The sequence below is a fragment of the Anser brachyrhynchus genome, assembly GCF_964034855.1.
Source record: "Anser brachyrhynchus genome assembly, chromosome: 2".
Classification (NCBI taxonomy): Eukaryota; Metazoa; Chordata; class Aves; order Anseriformes; family Anatidae; genus Anser; species Anser brachyrhynchus.
Window position 1 is genome coordinate 126,323,347 of NC_137695.1, and position 27,161 is coordinate 126,350,507.

Sequence of the window (27,161 nt, forward strand, 5' to 3'; positions counted from 1 at the left end):
CCCTTCTGCTCTTTCTATGGATTCTTTTCCCGCAGTATTTCAGCCTTTACCTTTACACATTCCCTGAACATCTGACTCCCTGAGAGTTTGACACAGTTCGGCTGCCTTAAAGGAGATGTATCGTTTCCATTCTGGGAGGCATCGGTGCTGGGCACGTATTCCTTCCCCACAGTTACCCTCTTCACCTCAAACTTCTTGACTTCTAGTTGGCCCCAGAAGAAAAAAGGATAGTGGCTGGGTTGCTTTCTTAGTGGCTGTGGGAGGAATAGCTGAAAAGTCTGGGCTAGTGTCTGCAGGACATGTTTATATGTCACATTCCACGTGGTATAGGAAAGAAACATTATATATGACTATAACCTCTGGTTAGTGACATTTGGCAGCTAAAAGATTTGATTGCACCATAGTTATGTTGCCTCAAAAAAAGTTTTAATTATGAACATTTTGATTTTTCCACCAGTTTTCCCAGGAAGGAGTTCACCATGCCCACATCAATCAGATCTGAATTACTGAAGCCCTTCCACAAATGTGCTCTTTGGTTAGATTGAATGTGTCTAGGTCGAATGTGAGGTTTTCCAAAGTGACTTCATTTCCTAGTAGGAAACAAGTAAGGGTGTTTGATGTGTGTCTCGAAACCCAGCCGAGGGAGTGACGCTGGGCAGAAGCTGTCCGTGGGCAGGGCTGGCTGGCGGGGACGGGCTGCTGGTGAGGGCAAGGGCTGCTCACCATGAGGGGGTGCAGCCCGATGGGTGGTTATTACATGCAGTAGCTCTGTCCTTGCAAAGGGAGAGATGTCTGTCATTCTCTCCTCTTCAGATGACACCTTCCAAGGGCTTGCACACCTTAAGAGCTTCCATACCTGCTTGGCTCTAGCAGCAATGCAATGCAGCTGCATTTGCCAGGGTGCTAGAGTTAGTCGATCCTTCCAAGGCCAGTTGGCCAGCTTTCAGTGCTCACATATCTTTGGCATAAGCATTCCCAACAAGAATTGGGAGTTTACAGCATCGTGAGTCTGTTTTTCTTTTTACTTCCGTCCAGAAGAGTTGGCAGGAACACCTGCAGGCACTCCTGGGCATGACAGCAGTCTCTGAAAGCTTTGGTCTGAGGGGGTTATGACTTGTCACCTGCAGCTAATGGAAAAATACACTTAGTTTTGCAGGCCAGGTAGAGGTAGTTGACCTCCAAGACGTTGTCTGCCTGTTAGTTTTGCCTTAGAGAAGCTTTGGCATTAAAGCAGGGCAGGGATTCCCTCTTGCTCTACCCAGATGGGGCCCAGCAGGAAACAGATCCAGACTTCCCAGACCTTTTATCAAACCAGAAAACGCAGCCAGGTTGCGAAGACCAAACTTTCAAAAGTTAGAGGCCGAGCTCCAAAACATCACAGAACTTGTTTAAAACCACAAGAGGTGTTTCTCAGATGTTTCCTCTAGGGACTGAATTTTTATTCCATTTTCAAGTGGATACCAAGAGAAACATCTGCATTCTAAAGAGAAAAGAAAAAAAATCTCACATCAGCACTAGATTCCAGAAGTGGCAGATTAAGAAAAAAAAAATAAAGTCACAAAGGCTTTCAACTCTTATAAAAATTCTGGAAATAATTTGTTTTAATTTCAAAACCCTCTAAGATATAAAAGGAACATTTCTAATAAAGTGACTCTGACTCATTCTAACACATTTTGTCTTCATTCATGCATGCTTTTGACTCAGACTAAAAGACTTGGATTGCAAAGCCTCATGTGTGTGTGTGTGTTCTTTTTTTTTTTTCTTTCTTTTTTTTTTACCTTCACAGCTTTTTTTGGGAAATACCTCAATGAATACAATGGCAGCTACATCCCTCCCGGGTGGAGAGAGTGGGTTGGATTAGTGAAGAACTCTCGCTTCTATAATTACACCATTTCTCGCAATGGTAACAAAGAAAAGCATGGATTTGATTATGCAAAGGTATTTTCCAGACATCTAAATACCGCATCCTTAATCCATATAAAAATAACTTTTGGAAAATTAATTAACCAGATAATTAATTAATTAACCAACTACAACCAAGAAATTGCGATGTCATTTTTCTCTCCAGGGCATTTCAGATCAACTTCTGTGTGAGAATTTTAACTGCGGGATGGAAGAAAGTTTCCAAGGGCTCTTCAGTGCAGTCTGTCGATTTTTCCCTCCTTCACTCTCTCTGCTAGAAAGTGTTGATTCTCTGGCAGAAGCAAAGAGTAAATAAAGGCCTTTCTTGAAGATAACTGTGCGTTTTGCACCACTGAACTTTAAAGTTAGCTGAGTGTTGTCAGTTATTACCCACATAAGAAACCTTAGTTAATGCTGTTTCCCATTAGAAAGTGAAAAAAAAAGAAAAAAAGAAAAAAAAAAAAGAAAATGTTGTGTGTCTGTGGTGTCAGACTCCGGATATGACTAGGAGAACAGATAAGCGCGAGAACACGGCCTTTGGAAAACTTCAGGGCTTGTTTGTGCTCTTGACAAAGTTTGGAAAATATGCCAAGGTGACCTGCCCACTGCCGTGAAGTTTCTCGGAAAGGCTTAGGAGTGCAGGGTGCAGACTTTCCAGCCTGCAGAAAGCAATTTGGAATTTCCTCAGACCGTAGGCTCACGGAAGAAGATACAGATGTTGCAGCTGTGGTTTCTGACCCATGTAATAAGATTTTATTGGAAGCTCGCGATGCCTGTTTCTGATTTCCCCACCCGTAGAAATTACATGATACTGATTACATATTTATATAGAGTAAAAAAAAAAAAAAAAAAAAGGAAAGAAAGCTGGTTAGTTAGACATTCCTCACACACCCTGCATGTAGCTAGAATAAACAGGAATAAACAGGGAAATAGGAGAGGAGTGGATGCTTTGGGAGAGCAGTCATACAGGCATTTCATTCAAGCCACATTCAAGGCCACAAAACCCGAAATTATCAGAACCCTGGTGCCTCGCGATCATTACCCATTTTGCAACTCTAAAGGTTGCTGGCTGTCTCTTCCATGCCCTTGCAGGGACTGTAACAGCCAGGGCTACCACCTTTGCTCCAAGCATGCCCCAGGAGAGCAGCAGGGGGCAGGGAGCAGGCGAGCAAAGAGGTCACAGCTGGCTGGCTTGTCCTAGCGCCGACATGCGACACAGGCCTTGTCCCTGAGGCTCTGCTTTTGCAGCTGTTCAGGGCCTTGAATCCACAACATATGATTAGTCATGCCTGGAAGTGCTTGAAATTACAAACATTGTCTCAGCACTTTCTCAATGAAGCTCACTCTAGACCTCCAGGCCAACAGCGAATGCTCCAAGGTGGCAGGTGGTTTAATTTAAGTTTTCATCTTTTTTTCTTAGTCCCATTTCCTCCCTTCCCCTCGTACGCTTCCATTTGCCACCTTGGCTGTGGGTTAAGCCAGTTTATTAGCGAGTCACAACCTTAATCTCAGCAGCTGCACTGCTTAAAGTTGTACAATTAAAAGAACAGAGCCTGCAGAAATTCGAATGCTCCCTGAATTCATGTTTGCGATTTCTCTGATAAAGGTTTTTTGCAATATGCTGCCTGTTGTAGCTTTCTTCCAGTCTGTACGTACATGAAAGTATACTCTGAACAAAGTGCATGCAAGAAATGTTTATGTAAATAGAAAACCAACATTAGAGAGTGATTTCTTGCAGTTGGGAGCCATTACCTAGCAAACGTGTTTTGCCACTGAAATTCAAGAAACATACCTGTGTCAGTATAATCTGTCACTTTAAAGGTCACTTAGCATTATCTTACAAAATCTGGTAATCATAATGAATGCATTCTGTTGTATCTGATTTGCAAAATACAGTTTCATTTTATGTGGTATTGCCTGCTTAAGAAAGTAATTACTGCTCAGTCTCCCCTCTGCTCTTTGGAGTCACACATCTCTTTGATAGGATGTTTTTACTTCCTGATTTGCCCTTTAATGAGAACTCAGAAATAATAACATGATAGTATATGATCTAATTAATCATGCACATTGTAACTTTTGCTTTGTGTTAATTGTATGTTACAGGACTACTTCACAGACCTAATCACTAACGAGAGCATTAATTACTTCAGAATGTCTAAGAGGATATACCCCCATAGGCCCATAATGATGGTCATCAGCCATGCTGCACCCCATGGCCCCGAGGACTCGGCACCACAGTTCTCAGAGCTCTACCCCAACGCTTCACAGCATATGTAAGTGACAATCACATGCTGCCAGCCCTGGCCCTTGCAACTGTTTCTGGACAGGTATTTGGTTATGAAGACATTTCAGGAACAGAGAATTCAAATATAAGAAGCAAGTAGTAAGTGGTCAATGTTTGCTTGCTGCTTTGGACATGCTCCTTCTGGGGAGGAGAGTGACAGCTCTGACCATTATTAAAACAGAGAGAAGCTCTTTTCCTCCTGGGAAGTTGTGGGAGATTAAAAGGTCAGTATTTGACTTTGTAAGGGCAGCGTCTTACAATACACTGAAAATATGTAGACACAGGTCAGGATCCGTTGGAAAGATATTACTTCCTTCGCGCTCCTCTAAGATATGTGCTTCCTGGGCTCAAACTAACTGAAGGCATTGAGACTAAAAACACAAATACCTTTTTTGTAGTTTTTGAGTGCACTAGATTTATTTATAGACTAACTTCTGGCAGATTCCCAAAACAGCCTGCATCAGACTGCATTTTTAATTAACATGTTTAATCTTTCCTGGTGATTCTACTATCATAATAATAATTTAAAAAAAGAAAAAAAAACCTCTTTGTTTCTAGAACTGAAGCCAGCACCAGGTAAAAAGCTGTGGCTAGTGCTGGATTCCATGCCATGTGGGCATGTGGACTGCTCTTCCTGTTCATGATTAAACAAAGCTTTTGTGCTTCCTTCCACACAGAAGAGAGATAAAATAAATATTTTAGCTGGACCGTGCATTGATTTGGCTTCTGAAAATGGGGAGGAATCAGCTACATTACACTGTGACAAAGCTCTGTGGTATATAAATTGCATTTTTGATACTGCAGGGACTCACACGGAAGAGGATGTTATTTGTAGTTATATTAACTAGTTTAAAATTACAAGGAGTAGCAGTTACTGCATAAACTGTATGCATAAACTGATCACTAGTTGAGGCCAAAAAGAGATTTGTTGTTCAGGGTACATGGTTAAATATTTGTTAGTTTGTATTATTTTTGGCCTCTACTGACTTCTACTTTCTAGATATGCCACTTTCCCTGGCCTTACATTCCTAGCTATACTTTTCTTTGATTATATTCTCAACATTACCACATTCCTGAGACTAGATTTTGCAAGCAGTGCAAACCATCAGTAATGCTTCATTGTTAATTAGATATTCAGGGTAATTGGTACCTGTATACAGAAGTGATGAGATTGATTCTTTAGTTTGTAAATATTTGCTTGAAAAGGCAGCTGGTTCTTTAGTAATCACCCCGGAGAATTATTATCACTTTATTATGTCCTGAAGGCAAAATAAGATGGGCTTTAAAACATGAAAACTGTCATATTTGGCTGTACGAAAGATCTTAGTATCCTGAATCATGTGCTCCAACAGGAAGCAGCAGGGAATACTTAGAGAAAAAAAAAAAAAAAGATTCCTTCTCCCTATTTCCCTATTTTTTCAGCTTCTGAAAATCATCAGTTAGGTGAAGCATTGGCCTGGCCTGTTTTTGAGCTGTGGTGGCAGCCCCACCATCCTGCGGTGACCAGTTCCACAGCGTCACCCCATGCTGCAGGGACAAAGCACTGCCTTTTTATCACTTTCAAACCTGGGGCTTGCTCATGTCCCCTACTTCCCATCCTGTGAGGAATAACGAATATTCACTCCATCAAATTTAATAGACCTCTCCCATGTCTTCTTTCAATCACCTCTTTTCCTAGCAAGAGGGTTATAAACTATTTGTTCTCACTCTGTTCAACAGATTGTTTGCTGTTTCATGGCACAGATTGCCTGGCCTCAGGCAAGCCATCCTCTTTGCTGGGGGACAATCCATCATAAAGGAGGGTAGGATTCAAACTGTTTCCTCTTAGCTGTGGGGACTGTGGCTGGAAGAAAAGCACTGAATCATTGTATCTCACCCTACCTCTCCTCAGGCCAGTACAGCTCATTTTAGGCTCCGTGGTAGCTGTCTTCCGATAAAAGAGTGCTTGTAGGGACTTGCATGAGTTTATCATGCTCCTGACACTTTCTATTGCTTGGTGTTTTCAGCCTGCCTTTTTTTTTTTTTTTCCTAGCTTATGCTGCTAGAACCATTGGGTTTAGTCAGTCCCTGAAACTTTAGCAGTCTCTCCACTTTATTACAGGTTGCATGTCACCTGGAAAGATCAAGTGAAAATCCTGATATCTTTTTGCAGACTTAGTTTCATTTGAGTACTTGTGTAAATTGCTTTTTATTTGCATGGACTCCTGGAGGCTAAATACTTTGTTCTGCTGGGCTGTTTGTGAAATAGCCCGGAATATGAGAATCAGCTGTACTTCTTCTTGTCTTCTGGTGTTGCTGATTTCTTGGCAAACTTCTTGCAAAAAATTTCTTCTCTAGCTACCTCAAGAGAGACTTGCTGGGTTGTTTTGTGTTTCTTATTGCACTGACTGTCTGTATGTGTTAGAGTTCAGTCTGCAGACTAAGAAATGAGACAAATTGAAGATAAACTGCCAATCTGGGTGGCTGAAGCTACCAAATAATTGATTTTTTCTGGCAAAAACATTAGCAACATGGTCTGACTAAAAGATATAAGAAGTTAAGTTCTCACAGAAATACTTGGTGCTCCCTGTAAAAACAACATGAGAACAATAAAATCCCTCCTGCCAAGGTTTGTGTAATTTGAACGTTTAACCCTTAGGTTTTCTTCCTTGGTGGTCAAGTACCATTTGCATCTCTTTTTTTTCTGACCTTGGGTGACAGCCATCTGACCTTGGATTTTGTTTTTAAAGATGTAGTTGCTGTATCATGTTACTGTAACGCCTACCTCCAACAAAGAAGGGAAACCAGGTCAAAAGCTGCTTGCTGGCTTTACAAACTGAGACGGAAGGTTATACCTACAAACCAGGAATTAAGATAGCCTATCAACCACATGTGAGAGGAAGTTTTACTTAAAAGGACAGTAACTGAAGCAGGCCGTTAAATTATGTGACATTTCTTTGCGGGTAAAATGCCTATCATTTGATTGAACTATTGACTTTATAAATTAAAAACAAAACAAAACAACAACAATAAGAAAAAAAAAAGTTTGATTAGAAGAAGTTTTCCACTTGCACATGTGCATAGGGGAGCGGCTACGGAAGGAAATATTCCAGTTCAGAGAGAGTGCTGCCCTCAAATGTTGGTCTCATTTCCCCACTTAACAGTGCAGAGGGAAAGAAGACTTACATACCATCATTACCTTACAATCCAGTCCTCCTCAGTATAAACAGCCCAGTGGAGTGGCATGAAAAGTAATGATGTGTACACTGTTTAATCATTAATTTTAAATGAACCCTGTTAATTCTCATTAGCTCCAGTTTAAGATGAAACGTGAGCTTTGTCATGTTGGAAGCAACTGGTCACTCTCTATTGTTTTTAAGCATCCATTCTCCCTCCCACCATCCCAGCTGTCCTCTCCTTAAAATCCTTCCTATTTCTAACAGTTAAAAAATGTTTCCAAAACTTTAGCTGCTGGCTGCTGTCTATCACCATAATGAGTAATTTTCTGAAAATAAATCATACTAATGCACATGCTCTAGCTATGCCCAGAAATGGTTTCTGTGGAAGCAACTGGTACTGGAGAAGTTGTACAAGATGAAAGCAGTGCATAGATTTTTGCTGTGGTAATGAACATCATCTGGTGGGTATCAGGGTTGCTAGACCTTGGAAATGGTGTTGTTAGATGTGAAGTTATGACAGAGGAGATGACACTGGCAGCTGTTACAGGGCAATCTTGTTCCATCACACAACTGAGGAGGAAAGCTCTGACTTTACTCAAAGGATGCTCTAATGAAAGCCTGAATTCTCAGTTATGCTCTGGCACTTTAACTTCCCTTTACCTTCCAGGGTGAACCAGTCTTAGGGGAGCTGTGAATCAGACCTAAGCTGTTTATAAGCTGTGAAGTAAACAAACATTAGAAGTAAAAATCTGCGGGAGGCAGGTCTACTGAAGAATGTAAAAAATGGAAATCTGAAGCACTGCTTGCTGTGCTGAGTAAAAGATCCTCAGGCTGGCAGGAGGACTGACAACCAGATTTTATAATTAGCTGGAAGCAATCCTTTTGTCAGTCTAAAGATCTTAGGAGAAACAGATAGAAATGGTATCTGGGATGAGATCAGAAAACTTCCCCAGATAATGTGAGAAAGGGCAAATGGAAGAGCTTTAATTTTTCAAATAAATATAGTATGAAAGGTACCAACCACACAAGCCTGGTCACAGCAGTACATTTGCAGTAGTGAAGCATAAACAAGCAATACTTTTGCACCTCCTGATCACCAAAATAATCTTAACGGTGAATTTGGGGTATGAGATGGCAGCATATTCAGGGCACTTTCTTGTCGCCAAGGCTGAGTCTTAAACATCTGCTAGCTAAGACATTTTTTCTTGTAATATGGACACTTCCTTGTCCGAGTGGGATCATACATTTGCATCATTAATAAATCTTGACATGTCAGTGTCTCTTGTCGCTGCTAGCCTGAGGCCAGCTTGGATTGCTGACTTAGAGATAAATGATCAAAATCGTCACAGACATCATTGGATGTGTGACTTTAAACAGGACTGGAAGAAATAGTGTGATTTAGAGATGCAATAAGATTCTAGTTACACAATTTACTTCTGCAGCAGCTATAAATAATTTTTCCTAAAATAAAAAGGTATTACATTTAATGGATAACAACTTATTTTTCTTCTTTATTCTGATATATAGCAATTATGTTACACTTCAGGAGTGAAACTTTCATACCTCATATCCTCATATACATAAATATTCTTAGTTTTAAAAGATTCCCCTCTTAATATGCACCCAGAATGGGGAAATTCAACTTCATTTTAATAACAACGATGCTGTTGGTCGTGTTTTTCGGACTTTTAATTTTGACCAGAACCTAGACTTCCCACTTTCCAAGAACAGTATCTAAACCTGGAAGTCTACACTCTCTGGAAACAAAAGATTTGTCTCCTTTGATCATTTACTATTTTTACTTTTTTTTTTTTTCTGAAGAAACATGACTATCACATTTAATCACATTTTAAAGAATAATATAGGTGCTAATTTTGTACAGAAACTACTCATTTTTCACAATCAGATTTACTGTAGTTATTATTTTAAAATGTTGTTTACTTTTATTTTTATTAAATGAAAATGATCCTGAGGCATATAAGTACTGTACTATTTTCACTAACTGGAAGACTCCCAATCTAAACAGAAGATTAGCCAAACACTTTGGGATACAAACCCCTGAGAACTCTATGGAAATACTCACCAGCAACATTTTTAGGCAGTATTTTTGTGGACATAATTTTCTTTTGTTGAATAAAAACAGGAGGGAATTAGGAGGTTGTAAATAGAGGCAAACAGATTTTTAGTAACATATAAATGTGTATGTTTCTTCCCATTTTAACCCATCTGTAATGGAAATGTATATATATAGATGTTATATATATATAGTTTTGTAAAAAAAAAAAAAAAAAAAAGAAAAAGTGTTAATTTAAATTGCACTGAATTCTGGGAGTTCTTAAAACATGCTGTACTCATCTTTGTTTCTTTTCCATGCAGATACCACAACTGTGTAAACAGCATTAGCCAAGCTAAATCTCCCATTCTTTTCTTAACCTGTAAAATATCTTTTTTTGGAATAATGATTTTCAGAAGGGCTTTACTGCAATTGTTTTGTTGAATATCACACAAAAGGCAGTTCAGTTACTAGTGGACATTAGTGTTGTTCATCTCTGAGTGATTTGCTATTTGAGGACACCATTTTATTATGTCCTCAAGTGCAAACATCTGTTGTTTTGTTGGGGTTTATTTTTAATTTCTTGTGTAACCTAATGTTATTGTGGTACCCTAGAAGCTGCTTAAGATTAATTTTCTATTTTGAAATTCAAATTTAAGTATGCAAATATAGTAAATATGTTGTCAGTAAGAGTAATTAAAAGGTGCGAAGGGAAATGCTGATTGTTCATGTGACTGAAGGTTATTTAGGCCTCGGGGATTCAGGCCACAAAGCTGAATGTCAATATAATTTCATTCCTCTCAACATAACTTCAACTATCTATTTGAAATGATGCTTATAGATAAATAAATGGTACATTTCACGGTGAATTTTTCTTCAAATAGAAAAGTGCACTAGTATTTATAAACGTTTACTCCTTCCAAGACCTGTAGAACATTTTGTTATCAGCACTGTGTGCTTCCTACTGCACTTTAATGGGTGGTAAATAGAAAGTGAATGCAATTTCCATGGTGTGGCATTAATAAAACAATGTGCATCAATGTAGAAACAGTAAGTGCTAACAGAACTCAAATATCAGAAGACATCCCTTTCTTGAGGAGACAGCAATCTAAGGCTAGAAAAGTCTAACGCTAATTATCATTTTGCTTTTTGCAAATGTATACATAAAATGGGATGAATTTTCTGTTAATTTATTCACATAATTAAATGTTTACAATGTCTCAGGGTGAATTATTTTACTCATTCTGAGAAAGTATTTATGAGAAAGTGCTTGACTGTGTTCAGTACTTGTTATTGTTAAACATTTCAGACTTTTTTGTTGATTAAATTGTTTAAGTATAGGTTGGTATAAGTTTGAAATCTTATGATTTGAAACCTGGCATTTTCCACTGTTTTGCCCCGTGCCAAAACAGATCCATACAGAGAGCCAAGAAGTTTCTGTGCAGTAAGTTCTGCAAACTATGTGCTGGACAAACATAAGTGAGCAACTGAGCCGTCTAGATTTTCCCAGGCTACTATAGCCTAGGCGAGTGGCAAATAGTGTAGATTTTTAATTGAAAAACCATCTGTTTTTTCAATCCTTACTAACTTTATGGATTTAATATTCATGTGGTATGTTGTAGGTCATTTTGGACTGACCTACATGAAGGAGAGCCCTTTTTCATGTTATCTATTTTTGTAACATGTAAAATGAACTCTCACTTGGTCCTTGGGCACACACTCAAAAAGTTAAAGTGCTTTACTATTTGCTGATCAGCTGGCAAGAATGACCTTGAAATGAAACGCTGCTCATTCCTGTACTCTGGGGTAGCACCTGAGCTATTCAGTTGCAGCCCTCCAAAGACCGACAGGCAAAGACCAAGGAGGCCATGGACAATCTGAAAATAATAAAGGTACCTGGCACTGTCTGATGATCATGGACCAACAAGTGTGCTCAAAACAAAATAGCCTCCATGACTTACAACAGGCAATAGAAAACATGGTAGATATCTTCAATCTGATATTCCCAGTGCTAAGAAATACAGATGTCTGTGTTAATTTACAGCAGTACTTATCAGTACAGAGCAAAGACTTTCCCAAAAATGGAAGAGTAGAAACAGTGACATACTTTCCCATGATGACCTTCAAAGGCTTATAACAGCTGAACATTTAGCTGGTATCTCCAAATGCTTCAAGAAAAAAATGTTGTGATAAACAGTTATCACTGACACAGAAGAGGCCTGTCTGCTTGAAAAGGTTCTCAGAAATCAGCAATATTCTCCTATTCTCCCCAGAATTCACCTCTGTTTGTTTGTGGTTTTCTTTTTTTTCTTTTTTCTTTTTTTTTTTGATGTTGTTGTTGTTGTTGGGTTTGGGGTTTTTCTTTGATTCTTTGTTTGTTTTAGGGAAAAAAAAAAAAGTAGATAAATCTGAGGGTGATATCAGACCTGGTGCCTGGCAAGTAATGCCATTCATAGAATCATAGAATATCCCAAGTCAGAAGAGACCTACAAGGATCATGGAGTTCAACTCCTGGATCCACACAGGACCACCCAAAAAACAGACCATGTGTCAGAGAGCGTTGTCCAAACACTTCTTGAATTCTGGCAGACTGAGTGCCATGACCACTGCCCTGGGGAGCCCGTCCCAGTGCCCGACCACCCTCTGGGTGCAGAACCTTTCCCTAACACCCAGCCTGACCCTCCCCTGTCCCAGCTCCATGCCGTTCCCTCGGGTCCTGTCGCTGTCCCCAGAGAGCAGAGCTCAGCGCCTGCCCCTCCGCTCCCCTCGTGAGGGAGCTGCAGGCCGCCATGAGGCCTCCCCTCGGCCTGCTCTGCTCTGGGCTGAGCAAACCAAGGGACCTCAGCTGCTCCTCCTACATCTTCCCCTTTAGACCCTTCACCATCTTTGTAGCCTTCCTTTGGACACTCTTTAATAGTTTTATGTCCTTTTTATACTGTGGCACCCAAAACTGCACACGGTGCTAGAGATGAGGCCACCCCAGTGCAAAGCAGAGAGGGACAATCCCTTCCCTCGACCCACTAGCCCTGTCATGTTTGATGCACCCCAGGGTAGGGTTGGCCCTTTTGGCTGCCGGGGCACATGGCTGGCTCATAATCAATTGGCCATTGTCCAAAACCCATAGATCCCTTTCTACAGGGCTTCTCTTCAGCTGCTCATCCCCGAGTCTGTACATATAGCCACAGTTGCCCCTTCCCACATACAGAATCAGGACTTGCTCTTGTTAAACTTCATATGGTTGGTGATTGCCCAGCTCTCAAATTTGTCAAGATTTCTCTGCAAGGCCTCTCTACCCTAGATGGAGTCAACAGCTCTTCCCAGTTTAGTATCATTCTCAAACTTAGTCAGTATACCTTCAGGTCTGGCATTCTTTTGGATTTCTGTAAGGCACAAAAACCAAGGATGTGCAGGGAACACAGACTAGTTGTGGGACTTTTGGATTCCTTTCTGAGCCTTCTCTACTGCTCTTTCCCCACCATTTAGGACCCCATTGGCCACTGGCATTAGATAATTCACAGAAGGTCCTTTTCCTAGAATTGCCTAGAAGGAAAATTCTGCTCGCTCCCTGCCTCACTCATTTCTCACCCAGAAAATTCAAAATGCATTTGGAAAGTGTCTGTGAAAGGTTTTAACCACCCTGCTAAACCCCTGAGTGCTGCTTTTAAAGACTATCCATTATTTGGAGGAGGCTTCTGACAATGTCCTGGGAACATGAGACCTGAGCCTGCTTCAGCAGCTGGCTCTCCTTCCTGGCACAGAGGCAGGCTGTCACAGCGCTGCCGACTGAGCGCAGCTCACAGCCACCTCATCCCTCCACAGCAGGGGCACTCAGGACAGGAGTCTGATGGAAAAAAGAAAAGAAAAGAAAAAAAAGGCTTAATTTTGCTGGAAAATGCTGATTAATCAAGACCGAGCTCTTTCATGGGAAAATATCTTGTTTGACAAACTTCCAAAGAAATAGAGGAAGGTTTGCACTTGTATCACACTTTCTGTCTTCTGTATCCTTGCCTAATACCTGATAGGTGACCAAAACTCCTAAGACTTGCTTCTTCACAGTTTAAGGCTCCATCTGCTAGGGATGAGGGCTAGCTGACAACCTAGAGGGTTGTGCTTCTGGGCTCAAGTTCATTAATTTTTGTGGTAATATAAGCATCCCTTTTAAAAATCAGATTTCCATGGGAAATATCAAAATTGTGACTTTTCAATCAGAAATAAAAGAATTTCCAGCAGAAAATGAATTCTAGTTTATGTTTGTCTTTGCTTAGTAGGGAGCTAACCCTACCGTAGTTCTTAGTCGCAAGGAAATTTTCACAAATGCAGTGATACCATTGTGTCAATTCTGTTTTTCCTTTTTTTTAATGGTTAAGTAGGTTAGTCAAAACCAGCTGTATGTACTAGAGATGCATACATTACTCAAATTCTACCTAAATTCTCAAAAACAGTCTCCAAGTACAATGTGGACTGTTAGTTTATTGTAGTTGACTATCAGTGCCTTAGGCTATCCATTTAGCCACATTTATCCTTAGAACACCTAGTTGCAGGTTATATATGCTTTAGCTAAAACTGCAGAGTAACTGCATCCACCATATAGTGATCACATACAACCATGTGAAGGAAAATGAAAGTTAAATGAAGGAGTGGTTCAAGGTATGACTTCGTTATCATTGTACAATGTTCTTCTGTTGTTCAGTGCGACCTCTTGTGAAAGGACAACTAACTACACATAAATATTTATTTGGGAAAAATATACCTTTCTATAATGCACATATTAAAATCATCACTATTTATACAATATTCGTAAATTTATTCTTTATTATAAACTAAAAGAGAACCATAGGAATCAATTTAATCCAATCACACAACAGCATTTTTTTCATTTTCAATTTACATTTATTTTTCAAAAGTAATGCTGTAATATATGTATCATGTACTGCAGTATACTGTTAGCAATGAGGAAAAATTAAAAGCAAAGAACCTCAGAAAATCAAAGCCTAGATTCTGCAAGTATTAGAGAAAGGAAGTACTCATATATATGTCAAAACGTTACAGGGAGTGGATTTTGTTTAGTTTGTTATCACCTTTTAGTTGTCCTGTATGTTAGGTATAAAAACAGGACTGATAGAGAGTTTCTGTACCATGCATATGTGTACAGCAAATCTGTTTGGCATATTTTTTGCAATACTTTTTCTTCAGGGCTGATAAGTACAGGAAGGTATTCTTCATTCTTATATGACATCCTTTAAAAATTCACAGGCTGTGGTTAGAACACCTCTCTTAAATCTTTCCTTTGATGCTTGTGCAAACTTCTAAAGCAGCATTATTTGACCATGTAGGACTCTGTGCCATAGTCCTCCTTAGTACTAGTATCAGCAGCAGTATTTGTTCAATATTGATGTTACACTGGCAATGCACTATGTTTTGTATTCACATAGAAAAAACAACACCTCAACAGGATTTAATGTATAAGTAAACATCATTTTGGTGTGGGTGGAATTTGCACACATGCCACGTCACCAGGTGTTACTGGGATGTAGCTCAGGTGAGGACCAAGGGCAAGTGATGGAGGCTGAACGTGGGTCTGGAGTCAGCGGGGCTGGCTGCAGCATCTCCTTGTATCAGAGCTGACCCTGCACACCCACCCTGTGGGCTTGCATTCAGGGTCCTAGCAATGCCCATACTTTGGTGATGGGAGGGTAAGAAAGCCAATGCTTTCACTCTTTGGAGCATCTTAAATACTGGTAATACTGGTGTTGCCATTCATATCCTAGAACTTCTGAACTTCTTTATCCCACAGGAAAATCTCTCTCTTTTAACTTGTTCTAATATGAAGGTACTTTTCCCACTGGAAATTGACATTAATGTTAAGGGGAGGTCATCATCTTTGATCTCTGACTTCCTCCATTTTCCTACTTGTCTTTATGGGATGTGTTATTTGGATAGGCATTTTTAAAGATTACAGTTTCATTTGAAAAATGCCTTTTGGTACATCCCAAATATTGACATGGGTCTGGTAGCAGTGTTTGAGCCTGAAAGAAAGCTTGGAAAGCAAGTGGTTAAAAATTTTTGAGGAAGTGATACATGGACCATTGAAGCTCTGAAGCCACTGAACTGACATTTGTTGATATTTTGCATTAGGAATACTAGTCACCACGTGGAATATGTAACTTAACCATTTGTTGGATATTCCTGTGTTAAAGCAGTTCCTGATTTCCTCCAATGCCTGTGGTGCTGCACAATGCTCAGTTCCTTTCTCTTCCTCACAGCACTCCCAGCTATAACTATGCACCAAACATGGATAAGCACTGGATCATGCAGTACACAGGGCCCATGCTGCCTATCCACATGGAGTTTACAAACGTCTTGCAACGCAAGAGACTTCAGACCCTGATGTCAGTTGACGACTCTATGGAAAGAGTGAGTTCAAGAAACTACTGCGAATATGTTCCTATTAGTCAGTACAAAATTAAACAAATTCTTTCCTTACCTTCCCCAACCACAGCTTGGGAAAAGCCCCCGGGATGCAAAGAATTACTCCACATATCCCCAGTCCAAATGAGTTCTGGTTATATTCTGTGCAATGTAGTGCCAAGTTCCTTGCTTGCTTCTTTGGATTGGTAGGTGAATAAGCTGAGGATTGTTTTTTAATGGAAAAGTCAGTGGGCCTAGTAGAAAGCCTCGTATTAACAGAATATGCATCACCTGCACGTCCACATGGATAGATGCAGGTGAGCACATGACAACTTCTCTTCATTTCACACACTCCCTTCACAGTTTGTCCTTCAGATGAAATTTGGGAATTGGCAAATCACAGCAACTCAGGTGTCAGCCTGCTAGTGTTTGCAGAAGTTAGGCAATGCAATGTACAGCTAATTATAGGTAACATGATACATGAACTATGAGGTGTAGTTTGCATGACTTTTTGTTCAAAAATCAAGCACCATGACCAAAGATCTTCCCCCAGAGAGATTTCTTTAAACTTTAATAAAAATTTACAGCCTTTTCCCAAGCCCACAACTGTAAGGAGTGAGAAAGCTGTAGACTAACACAGTAAATCAACTCTGAGTACCATTTGCCCTAAAGCTGTAGCAGTTTTTTCCCAAGCTGTGTTTGAGTATATATTGACTTTTGGACACACTAATGCAACTACATTAGCAGTACCTTATTTTGTATTATAATTTTCTGTATGTCCTCCCTCTCTTTCCTCAAAGCAAATTCCCTGCTGTGAAATATGAAATTGTACTTGTGACTTGAGTGTTTTTAGCAGCACAGTAGAGACAAGATGTAAAAATGCCCATTCACAAAATGTCTGTTTCAGTAATTTCATTGATTTCGTGTTTGGTTCTGTGTATTTAAGGTAGTAAAATGATTGTTATAAATGATTATACAGAAAATATGTTTTGCTACATTTAATTCAGTTTTTCCTTTGCTGTATTTCAGTTATACCGAATGCTTATGGAGATGGGAGAACTGGAGAACACCTACATTATTTACACTGCTGACCATGGTTACCATATTGGGCAGTTTGGACTGGTCAAGGGGAAGTCAATGCCATATGACTTTGATATTCGAGTTCCTTTCTTTATTCGTGGTCCAAGTGTAGAGCCAGGATCAGTGTACGTTCTCTTATATCTTTAACACAGCTGTTAAACCTAATGTAAAATGTTTCTAAGTGCATGCAATTACTACTTTGTCTAGCTTCATTTCACAAAGGATGCCCTATTACCGCAGAGCAATGACTTCTAAGAAGAGTGATGTCTTTCACTTTGCATAGTATTCACAAGTTGTTACATAGATGAAAAAAATGTATGTGTAGCCCTGTAGGGCTAGATTTAAAATGTAGGTGCTCATCTTTACTGCTTACCTTCTGCAGCAGAATAGCTAGCTGGCTGCATGACCTCATTGTCAATCATACGAGAATAACATCACTATTGCACCTCCTTCTCTTATTGTCCTTAGCTTTTTCTTTGTAATGATATTCTGCAACAGTGGCCTGTTCTCAGAGCTGTTGCCTTCAAAGGGGGGGTTTCTAAACATAGCACTTGTGTAGAGCTTTACATCTTCAAAGCCCTGATAAACATTAATTACCATTCTAATTCTGAGAGAATGTGAAGACTTGCATATTGAACACATGACAACTATGACCTTTTCTCTTGATTTGCAGAGTGCCTCAGATAGTTCTGAACATTGATCTTGCTCCAACAATTCTGGATATTGCAGGACTTGACACTCCTCCAGATATGGATGGCAAATCTGTCCTAAAGCTTCTAGACCTGGAGAGACCAGGAAACAGGTGGGTCCCAGCTCTTTTTGTTTTTGTAGCTAGTTCAGAAGCAAACACCTGAGTAAATGAACAACTGAGTGGAAAAAGAGGTTCTGTGGAAATGAGCTGTGTCAGGCCAATGACCACAGCTTCCACATTTGAAGACTCTTAAATAGCACGTCTATAAAATTGCAGATATACATAAGCAGGGAGGTGGTTTTTAAAAAATAAATTGTTAACACTAGCAGTGCTATATATAGGTGCCAGGAGTAAATATTTTTATTTTGGTTTCAGGTTTCGAACAAACAAGAAGACCAAAATCTGGCGTGACACATTTCTGGTGGAAAGAGGGTAATTATTAGGGGTGAGAGAGTTTTGGGAGGGAACACTCTCTTCTACATGCTTTCCTTTCTGCTCTCTCCTCTTTTTCTTTATGGCCAGTGGAGTAGTAAATTTTGGAAGCAAACTTGCAGACCTGACTTGTTTTCTAATTTCCCACCACTGGCTATGCATGCTGCTGTGCTCCCTTCCCTCTAAGATATTTGAAAGCACACTCTCCTAGCAGCTCTCCTAGCCTATACCTCCTCCTTCTCTAACATTGTACTTGTGACCACTTATGTCATCATCTGACTCATTTTCTTTTCAATTCTCTGTTTCATATCCAGCTGTGCAATATCCTCTTATCAACTGATTTAGTATTTTCCACCACAGATCAGAAGCATTCTTCATTTTTGTTCTAGCTAAGAAAAGACATATGTGTAAATGAGATTTATGACTATAGCTACTCTTTTCTCTTATACCTTTTTACTCTCCTGCCTTGACAATTATTGCTGTGAAAATTTTCTCTGGGTAAAAACTTCACAGCAATTTCCTTGTGGCATTTTATGGTTTTATTATTATGAAAATCTTGTGTGATGTACTGCAAAACAATGCATATAAGACACACTGTACTGAATGAGTATGAAAGCCCTGTAGTCTCTTCAGCTGGGTTCTTCATCCAGACAAATATTGCTTCAGCATATTTTCTTTTGTGAAAGAACATATGTTTATTTATGAATAGTGCTGAACAGTATCAATTAGATATATTTCAGTAGTTCTTATTTCTCATTGGGCAAATTCCAGCAAATAGCCTGAGCCCTTTTTTCACCACATGACCTTTCGTCATTAAAGGTTACTAGCAGAAATGTGGGGATTTTCTCCCTTAGAAGACTTAAGTATTCAAGTAGCTTTGTTTTACCAGTTAAATTCACCATCTCCAGAGTTTAGAATAATTTATGTAAAATATTCAACTTTTTTTTAAAGAAAATTTCTACGAAAGAAGGAGGAAACCAATAAAAACACTCAGCAGTCTAATCAACTTCCAAAATATGAGAGAGTAAAAGAATTATGCCAACAAACAAGATACCAAACAGCCTGTGAACAACCAGGACAGGTAAGATACAGACAGTTGCAGTCCTCTTTGTGCCACAGGGAAATGCATGTCTTTCACAAGGGATCAAAGGAATATCAGGAATATGTTTTTTGTATCCTTAGCAATCATCATGCTTTATTTATTGAAATTCCTTGCATGAGGGAAGTGATTGTCCTCTGGTGTTCAAGTACTGTGTTCAGCTTTGAGCCCCTCACTGCAAGAACTTTTCCAACTGAAATAATTCTATGAAATTAAGAAAACGTGAGTCACACTCCAAATTCTGTTCAACTGACTCTGAGTTAATGCTATATGGTAACGTGTAAAGCTGGATTTACCAGGGAAGGAATGGAAGGGAGCTGTATGCCTTCACGCAGACACCACCTCTGACCGGTGCAAGCAGGGGCTCTGGCACCATCTCTCACCCTGCTGTCCTCCCACCCCATCCCCGTCCCAGTCCCGCACACCTCTCCTGAGGAGTGAGAGGTGATCTCTCCCAGGCAGGCGCTCGCGCTTTTCCTCAGATGTTTGCTCAGACTGCTGCAGCCGGCTGTGGGCCTGGCACTGAAATGCCGGCGTGCTGTTTTGAAGGGGAGTATAAAGCCGTACTGTGCTCTGCTTGCCTCTGCAGCCACCCATGGAGCTTCACCCAGGGCAGGTAGAGCCCTGTAAAACAAACCCAAAGGCTCTCGGGAGAGCCTGCACACTTACAGATGTACGCCTTCCCCACCTTGCTCCTTGTCACTCATTAGAGCGTAGCGTTACGGTAAATCTCCGTTAATCCCACATTGGACGGGAGTATGTTTTGGCTGGCACATCCTTGGTCAGGTCCTCTGCCACAGTTCCCACCTCACACATGCTCTTTAAACGCAGTCACTTTTAAGGGGGTATGCACAATATCACAGTCTCGCTCAAGGGCAAAGTTTTCAGGAGTTCAAACACTGCCATTGTAAACAGAGATTAAATCTGAAAAACTGAATATTTTTATAAAAAAAAAATAAAGGAGATCAATGGAGTCATTTAGACTGTTAGACGCTAAAATGTTTAGTTTTAAAATACTAAAATATTTTCTTTGCAATTATTTCTTATATTTACTACCTCATATGCCAAAATCCAAGTTTGGAATAATTTTCTTTTCCACATGTGAATAGACAAGGTTAAGTGTCCTGACCAGGTATCCCAGCTGAAGCACAAGGGAAGGCTGCTGCCAGCCCTGCTCCCAGGCCCCTGTGGAGGACTTGACTTTCTGTCCTGTGTTGGTGACTCTCCTTTGATCAAAGGGCAGAGGAAGGTGAATGTCTTGAGCTGGGAAGGGGCTGACAAGAGCAATGGTGCTTGATACCAGATCCACTGCCTATGGACTCCCCTCAGGGACCTTTAGATACTGACGACATGTTGGCTCCACAGAGCCCAGCAGCCAGCCCTCACGGCTGAAAGAAGGACAAGGCTGAACTGATCTTCTTAAGACAAATTTTCAGCCCCAGCCACTGGTGCATATAAATGATGTTCTTAAACAAAGAGATCAGAGTTGTCCCTGATCCCTCTAACATCCTGAAGGCTTCCTGCAGGGATACACATTTGCAGACAGAGCATCCTGAGGTGTATTAGTGCATCTTCTCGGCATGCTCTGAGCTTGCTCAACCCATGGTGAACAAGCCTGTCTCTCATGCCCCATTCACTCCTGTTCCAGCCTTGTGAAACAAGGGCAACTTCTCTTGCAGGGACTGGCTACACATGGTACTGGTGGGTAAGTCAGTGTAGCATAGACTGGATGTGAATTTAAAGAGCAGCAGTAGAATAACATAAACTTCAGTGAGGCATTGCAGTGTGAACTAAGTGTCCGCAGGATTTTTTCCACTTAGTAAAATTCTTGAAGAAAATTAAAAGTTAATGGACCAAATAATTTCACTTTAGCCCAGATGGTTTCCATTGTTTAATATGAGGGATCATAGTTTAATACGAGGTTCCTCCAGCAGATTTCACCTAATTGCTTTGCACCTCTTGGAAAAAGGTAACATTTGTATGTGGTTCTTAATTTCAGTTCATTTTATCTTTTGAGATTAGTAGCTTTCATTTCAATTACAGAGGTGCATATATATATAAAAAAACTTCATGTTAATTTATGATCGCTTATGTAGTACTTCCTACCCTAATTAGTTGTGCTTAAAATCATTTTAATTAAAATCACCTTCATAGATTTGTGATTGCTGACAGATTTTTAGAGAACGAAATTACTGGTCAGTGGGAAGTTGCTGCTAAACATCTGGAACTAAGAATAAACATTTGGTGAATTAATACACTGTCTAGTGCATTTAGAGCATATTCTTCATTTTAACTTACTTTAGTCAATATCTAGTTCATTTGAAATCAAGAATGCAATTGGGATTTGAAAAAGACGATAATTCATTTTTCCTGTTCTAAAATGATGCGTGATCCTGAGACTCTGGAAAATAATTGGTTTAGCTTATTTTCTATTTAATAGGTAACCTCTTAATTAATTAATTAAAAAGAACCTGGCATAGTTAAGACACTTTTCAAATTTAAAATTTCAAAATATATTTTTTTCTATATTTTTCTATCTCCAGTGTCTATCAAAAAGAAGCTTAACATAAAAAAATGGAAAAAAGAAAATATTAAATATCTGTAAAATTACTGTCATTATTCCATAATTATTTAAAGTCTAACTACTGTTTGTCTAAATGAGAAAGCAAATGTAGGTTGTAGATTACATTTAGCTGCAAGTTAGCAAGAGTTATGAGTTACAGAAAAAAATGGTTTGGTTTCTTAAGAGAAAACTGTTATAAAATATATATGCAAAATAAAGTTAAATTCTTTTATCATGATTTTTTCTGATTTAAATTTTTAGCACCATTGACAGATTGAATCATTTTCATTGTAGAGCACCTTCCACTTATTATTTTTATTTTTTTTCACAATCCCCTTTTATGGGAAGATGGTTTCCAAAAGTTCGGTCACATCCACGAGAGCATAACAGAAATGAGATGTGCACAACTGCACAGACATATTTCGCTTCTGAGTTATGTTCAGCCAGTCATTAACTTGAACCAGCAGCGAGCCCTTGCAGAGGGGAGAAGCATGCATACTGAGCTGCGTTAGCAATAACACAGCTAACAGGTCATGGGAAGTGATTGTTTGCTTCTGCTTGGTGTGCATTTGGGTTGGGACCTCCATTAGCAGTGGGACACTGGTAAGCTGGAGCACGGCCAGTAGAGGACCCCAGAGAAGGTCAGGAGGTACTGAGGAGGGGCAGAGGTTTGTTTAGACAGGAGAACAAGAGGCAAAGGGAGATCTAATTGCTGCCTTCAGCTAACTAACGGCTAATTAGAGAGAAGATAGACCCACGCACTTCTTGGAGATGCACAACAGAAGGGCTATAAGCAACAGGCAAGTTGCAGCGAGGGAAATTATGACGAGGTGTATGGAAAAAAATGTTACCGTAAGAGTGATTAAGCACTGGAGCTGGTTGCCCAAAAAGGCTGTGGAAAGTCCATCCAGGGATATTTTCAAAACCTAATAAAGTTGTTCCTACTTTGAGGAGGACATTGGACTAAATGACCTCCAGATGTTCCTTCCAGTGATTGCACATGCTCCTATTTTTTTACTTGCTTAATTCCTGGACTTGAGGATTTTGAGTTTTGTTCTCCTTCTCAACTTCATAACTTGGGAAGTATTGTTAATTTTGTCTGTCCTGTAAATGGGGTACAGGTCACCTGCAATGTTAGAAAATGGACCGGTTTTCAGCTCCTGATGTGACCTAGTTGTTGACGGGTGCTCACCAGCAACACAGTTGGTCCTGGCCCACCCAGGCCAGAGTCATTCCCACTGCAAAGGGAGCAGCAGCGGGGTGGGTTCTGCTCAGTTTTGGGGGTCAGGGCGAGAGTTTCCTGCTTCACATCCCACAGAGTGCTGCAAGAAATTATGAAGGGAACCATAGGTTTCCTTCTGAGTTTGTTGGCCAAATTTGTCACCAGTTTATGTGGTGTAGCTTACTGAGGTCACCTGATTGAGTTCAGTTGTTTTAGTAGTGACTGTTGATGGTTTTTATCACATAAATAGTATACAGGTATATGTTTTTTGTTTTTATATATATTTCATTGATACATATTTCCCCTCTGTTTTACTGTGTTGAGGTACACATTAGAAATAATTACCCATCTGCATTGCTATTACCCATGCTGTTGTTTTAAACTGGGAAACAGTTGATGCAAATTTTTAACTACAATTTTGTTAATTTTCCAGGAAAGCAGAAATAATAGCATGAAACAAATGTTTCTCTGGATTAATGTAGCCTTATCATGGCACAAATCTTCTCTCAGATTTCCATTGAAATAAGATGAGATGAGAATATATGTTAGTTCAGGAGGTTTAGAGGCAAGCTGCTCTTAAATCCTGTGGCAGGTTATTTTTGTTGAACTCCATCTTCCTACCCATGAAATTCTTCTGGATACTTAGCAAATATCAAATAACAGCATTTTAGTGATGTTTTCATTTATACCTTTTCTTTCTCTCTTCCCTTACATAAACATGTGATTAATGAGTTTAGTTAATTCATCAGTATTTATTCTTTTTCTTTCACCAGTCTGAGTCATAGGAATTTTCCCGAGGCAAAATTTTAACTTCTGGGACTTAACGTTGTTTCCCAGATAGCAGTTACCTTTTGAGGTCTTGTGCTGATAGTCCTGGTGTCTCCAGTGCACAGTTCAATCCATAATTTATAATGAGTATCAAATCCATAGCCAAACATGCATTTTTATCCTCTTGTAAAAATTACACAAAACGACAACATTATTTTAAAACTTTCCCAGCAGAGGGGAGAAAAAAAAAAAAAAAGCAAAAAGCCACCCTCCCAAAATGAGGACTGTGAAGCTTTGTGTTTAAAATTTGAACTCTTAGGTTGGATGACTCAGCAACCAAACCCAGACTCAGGTCTGTTTATTTTATGGGCATACATCTCCAACCATCTGCTCTGCACTACCTGCCAGTTTGTAAACAGCAAAGGTCTGAAACTTGTAAAGATCTGTAGTCTGCTGCCAGCTCAGATAAACACTGACAGTGGGCAGAATGGAAAAATGTGTCATGCTACGCATGTTTGTATGACATGCATGCCCATGAACCCAAACCAAGCTAGATAGGTGCCATGGCACAGTCACTGACCTTCCTTGTGCTGTTTATTTTTTTTTTTTTTGCTCAGCTTTAGAGATGCAGAATGGTGTATGTCTTCACAAGGAAGCATCCCAAAGCTGCCCTAAAGAAATAATGTTCTGCTTGGAGAATATCCCTGAAGACTGTACAATGAAATTTTACTTAGATTAGGTCTCAATGTATTTTACAGTCATTTAAGGCTTTACAGGTAGTCACTGGAGACATGCTGCTGAATCCAAGCATCAGCTCTGCGGTAAATGTGCAAGATTCTTCTGGCTGTGATCCAAAGAGCATGTTATGTAGTCTGTACAGACCCCTTATTTCTCATGAATCCTTTGACATTTAAAAATCTAGCATAAGAATTGAATTCTATTATTCATATTTATATTTATCACCTTATCATATCAGCATTCAGTATAAGCATGTCTGTTTTAACACTGAAAGAATACTTGCCATCAATCAGCTTACAGATAATATTGTAAAGGAAATTAGAATGTGGCTTATTAGGTGTAGTCTGGTTTGGCTCAAGTATCTATGTTCTCATAAAATAAATATCACAGACCATACATTTGTAAAGGTCAGCTTTATGACCAGCTGCAGAGTATGAATAAAAACACATAAGCTGGTAAGAGCTGGACAGAAGTGTCAGATGGCTGGCCAGGAACTGACAGCCAGACCCCAAGCACCCACTAAAACCCAACTAAAATTATGATATGGCACATAAACATCACTCATTGATCCTCCTGGTTTCAGAACAACCTCTTGACAATTACAGGAATAGAAAGGCACTGGTCACGAGTATGCAGGAGTGCATTAACGTATTGCTATTCCATATGCTGCCTCCTGCCTCAGCTTGTTTCTCCATTTTCTATTATATTGCACCTATTCAAGCAGAGCTTCTTACAACATTGTCAAAGTGAGATATTAGCAGCCCAGACAGAGTAGATTAATGCAAGAAAGAAAGTTTCTTTTTTCTTTCTTTCTTTTTTTTTTCATAGTAGCAACATTCATTTGGGTTGGAAGCAGTGTCAATTAATCCCGTCAACCTATTTTACCAGAACATCAGTTCAAGGCTGGTTCTTTGCCGTCTGCACATTGGTACCACCTTTTCTTAATCATAATTCAGAAGAGCATCTACACATAGGCTTAACTGGAAGCATATGTGTTTGGGACCAGTCATGTGCTTAAAGCTAAGTACATACTTCAGTGCTTTCACAACAGGTCTTGCAGCTATTGCTCAGTTTGGACCCTCCAGAGTCATCCCTCATAGCTGACAGAATCATACCTGCAATTTTGTTGCTCAAGATTTCACAGGAATTGCCAGAAATTATGATATCCCTTGTTAAAATGCTATCCTTCTTATGGCTTACAACCAAATATGAAGATAGATTCCTTTATCTCCAAAGATAATCCTTCAAAGCATGGTATTTTGTATTTCAGCCTAAATATTTCATATTTCAGCCTAAATATTTAAGCTTCCTAACAAACAGAGGGCAGTTCTCTCCAGATTTGACAATTCTTCAAATCTAAGCCATTCTGAATCTGAAGCACCAGCTCCATTCTGGACAAAATCCAGAGATATTCCAGTCTGGGAAGATCTTTCTTTCACTGGTTTCATCTCTTCCATAGCACAACTACGTTCAGCATTTTTGCCACCATCTTATCAGTGTTCCCTAACAGAAATACCTCTTGGAGAAATGCTAAACTAAGAAGCAGTTTTATGTACCAAAAACATTTACACAGAAAATACAGATTACGCAAGAATCATTTTATGACTTTCTGTAGTACTCCTTGGTGGTTATCATTTGCAATGTTTTCATTCTAAAGTATCCATTGAAATATAGTATAAATTAAGTCCTCTGCAGATTAAATGTGTATGACCCAGTAGGAACCAATTATTTTTGTCATTACTATTTATAGCTGAATGGCTAAATTTATCTCTGAGTGTCATTGGCTCCTATTTGCTTGAACCTGAGAGCAGACATTTATTGGATAATAACAGAAGTTTGTTGATGTTGAGCTACTACTACAGACAAGCTAATGGATTTGGTAAAGAATGCTATGTAGGTGACGTTTGATACCTTGACCTAAGCACCTATACTTCTAGAGCTGACAGTAAGGTTCATGCATTTTTGTAAACTAGAAAACTGCTAGAGCCATGACATTTAAAATCAATCATGTCTATACATCAAAAATGCAACACTGTATGATCTGAAAACCTCCTCCTAGGTTATTTTCTGTCTTCTGTTTCTTAAACACTGTGAAGGAGCTTGAAACTGGCAAATTTCATATAGTTATTTCTGTTATACAATGATTAATTTCTTCATTCTTCTTTTCTCCTCAAGTTCTGTCCCTATGTATTTAACTGAATGTATTTATAAAGTCTCTTCTACATCCCCCTCTATATTACATCAGTTTTTACAGGACAAATCACTTCCCAATTTGTTGAACCACTGACCATTGCATTTTTTTGGGAAGACTTTCTCAGGGGTTAAGTCTATATATATAAATAATTGTGTTTGAATGTATTCTAGAGCTGAGAGTAGTTCAACAAAAGGTGGTCCAATTATGAGGGACTGGCGCAGAAATTGGGATCTGCCCTTATGGGTGGCATCAGTCCACTTGTAAACTCAAGGAGATTTTTATTAAACCAAAATGCAACAATTCCAAATTCCCTGAGTGAGCCTGACCCACTATCCTTGTGAAACAGCTGCACTTGCTTTCAATACTCAAACACAGCTGAATTGTGACTACACAGAGTAACCAGGAGCACCTAGGAGCCTTGGTTAGGACCAAGGTTCATGACTACACTCAGGGAATGCCCAGGGGACATGGCCTTAGCCTGTAAACATTTCTCAGTATTCAGGTCCAGTTCAGCAGAAATAAATTGCTGATGATCTGTGCTATTTACTATAGCCAGCTAATTACAGGGC

At 39.5% G+C, this 27,161-nt stretch overlaps 1 protein-coding gene across 1 annotated transcript in view; it reads left to right on the forward strand.

The window, feature by feature from the left end:
• Positions 1-27,161, forward strand: part of SULF1 (sulfatase 1) — a 128,016-nt gene that overhangs the window by 79,669 nt on the left and 21,186 nt on the right. The window contains 7 exon segments of the mRNA XM_080578473.1: positions 1,787-1,938; positions 4,006-4,175; positions 15,661-15,811; positions 16,835-17,010; positions 17,559-17,687; positions 17,952-18,008; positions 18,960-19,089. Coding sequence (XP_080434599.1) covers positions 1,787-1,938; positions 4,006-4,175; positions 15,661-15,811; positions 16,835-17,010; positions 17,559-17,687; positions 17,952-18,008; positions 18,960-19,089 — 965 coding nt within the window.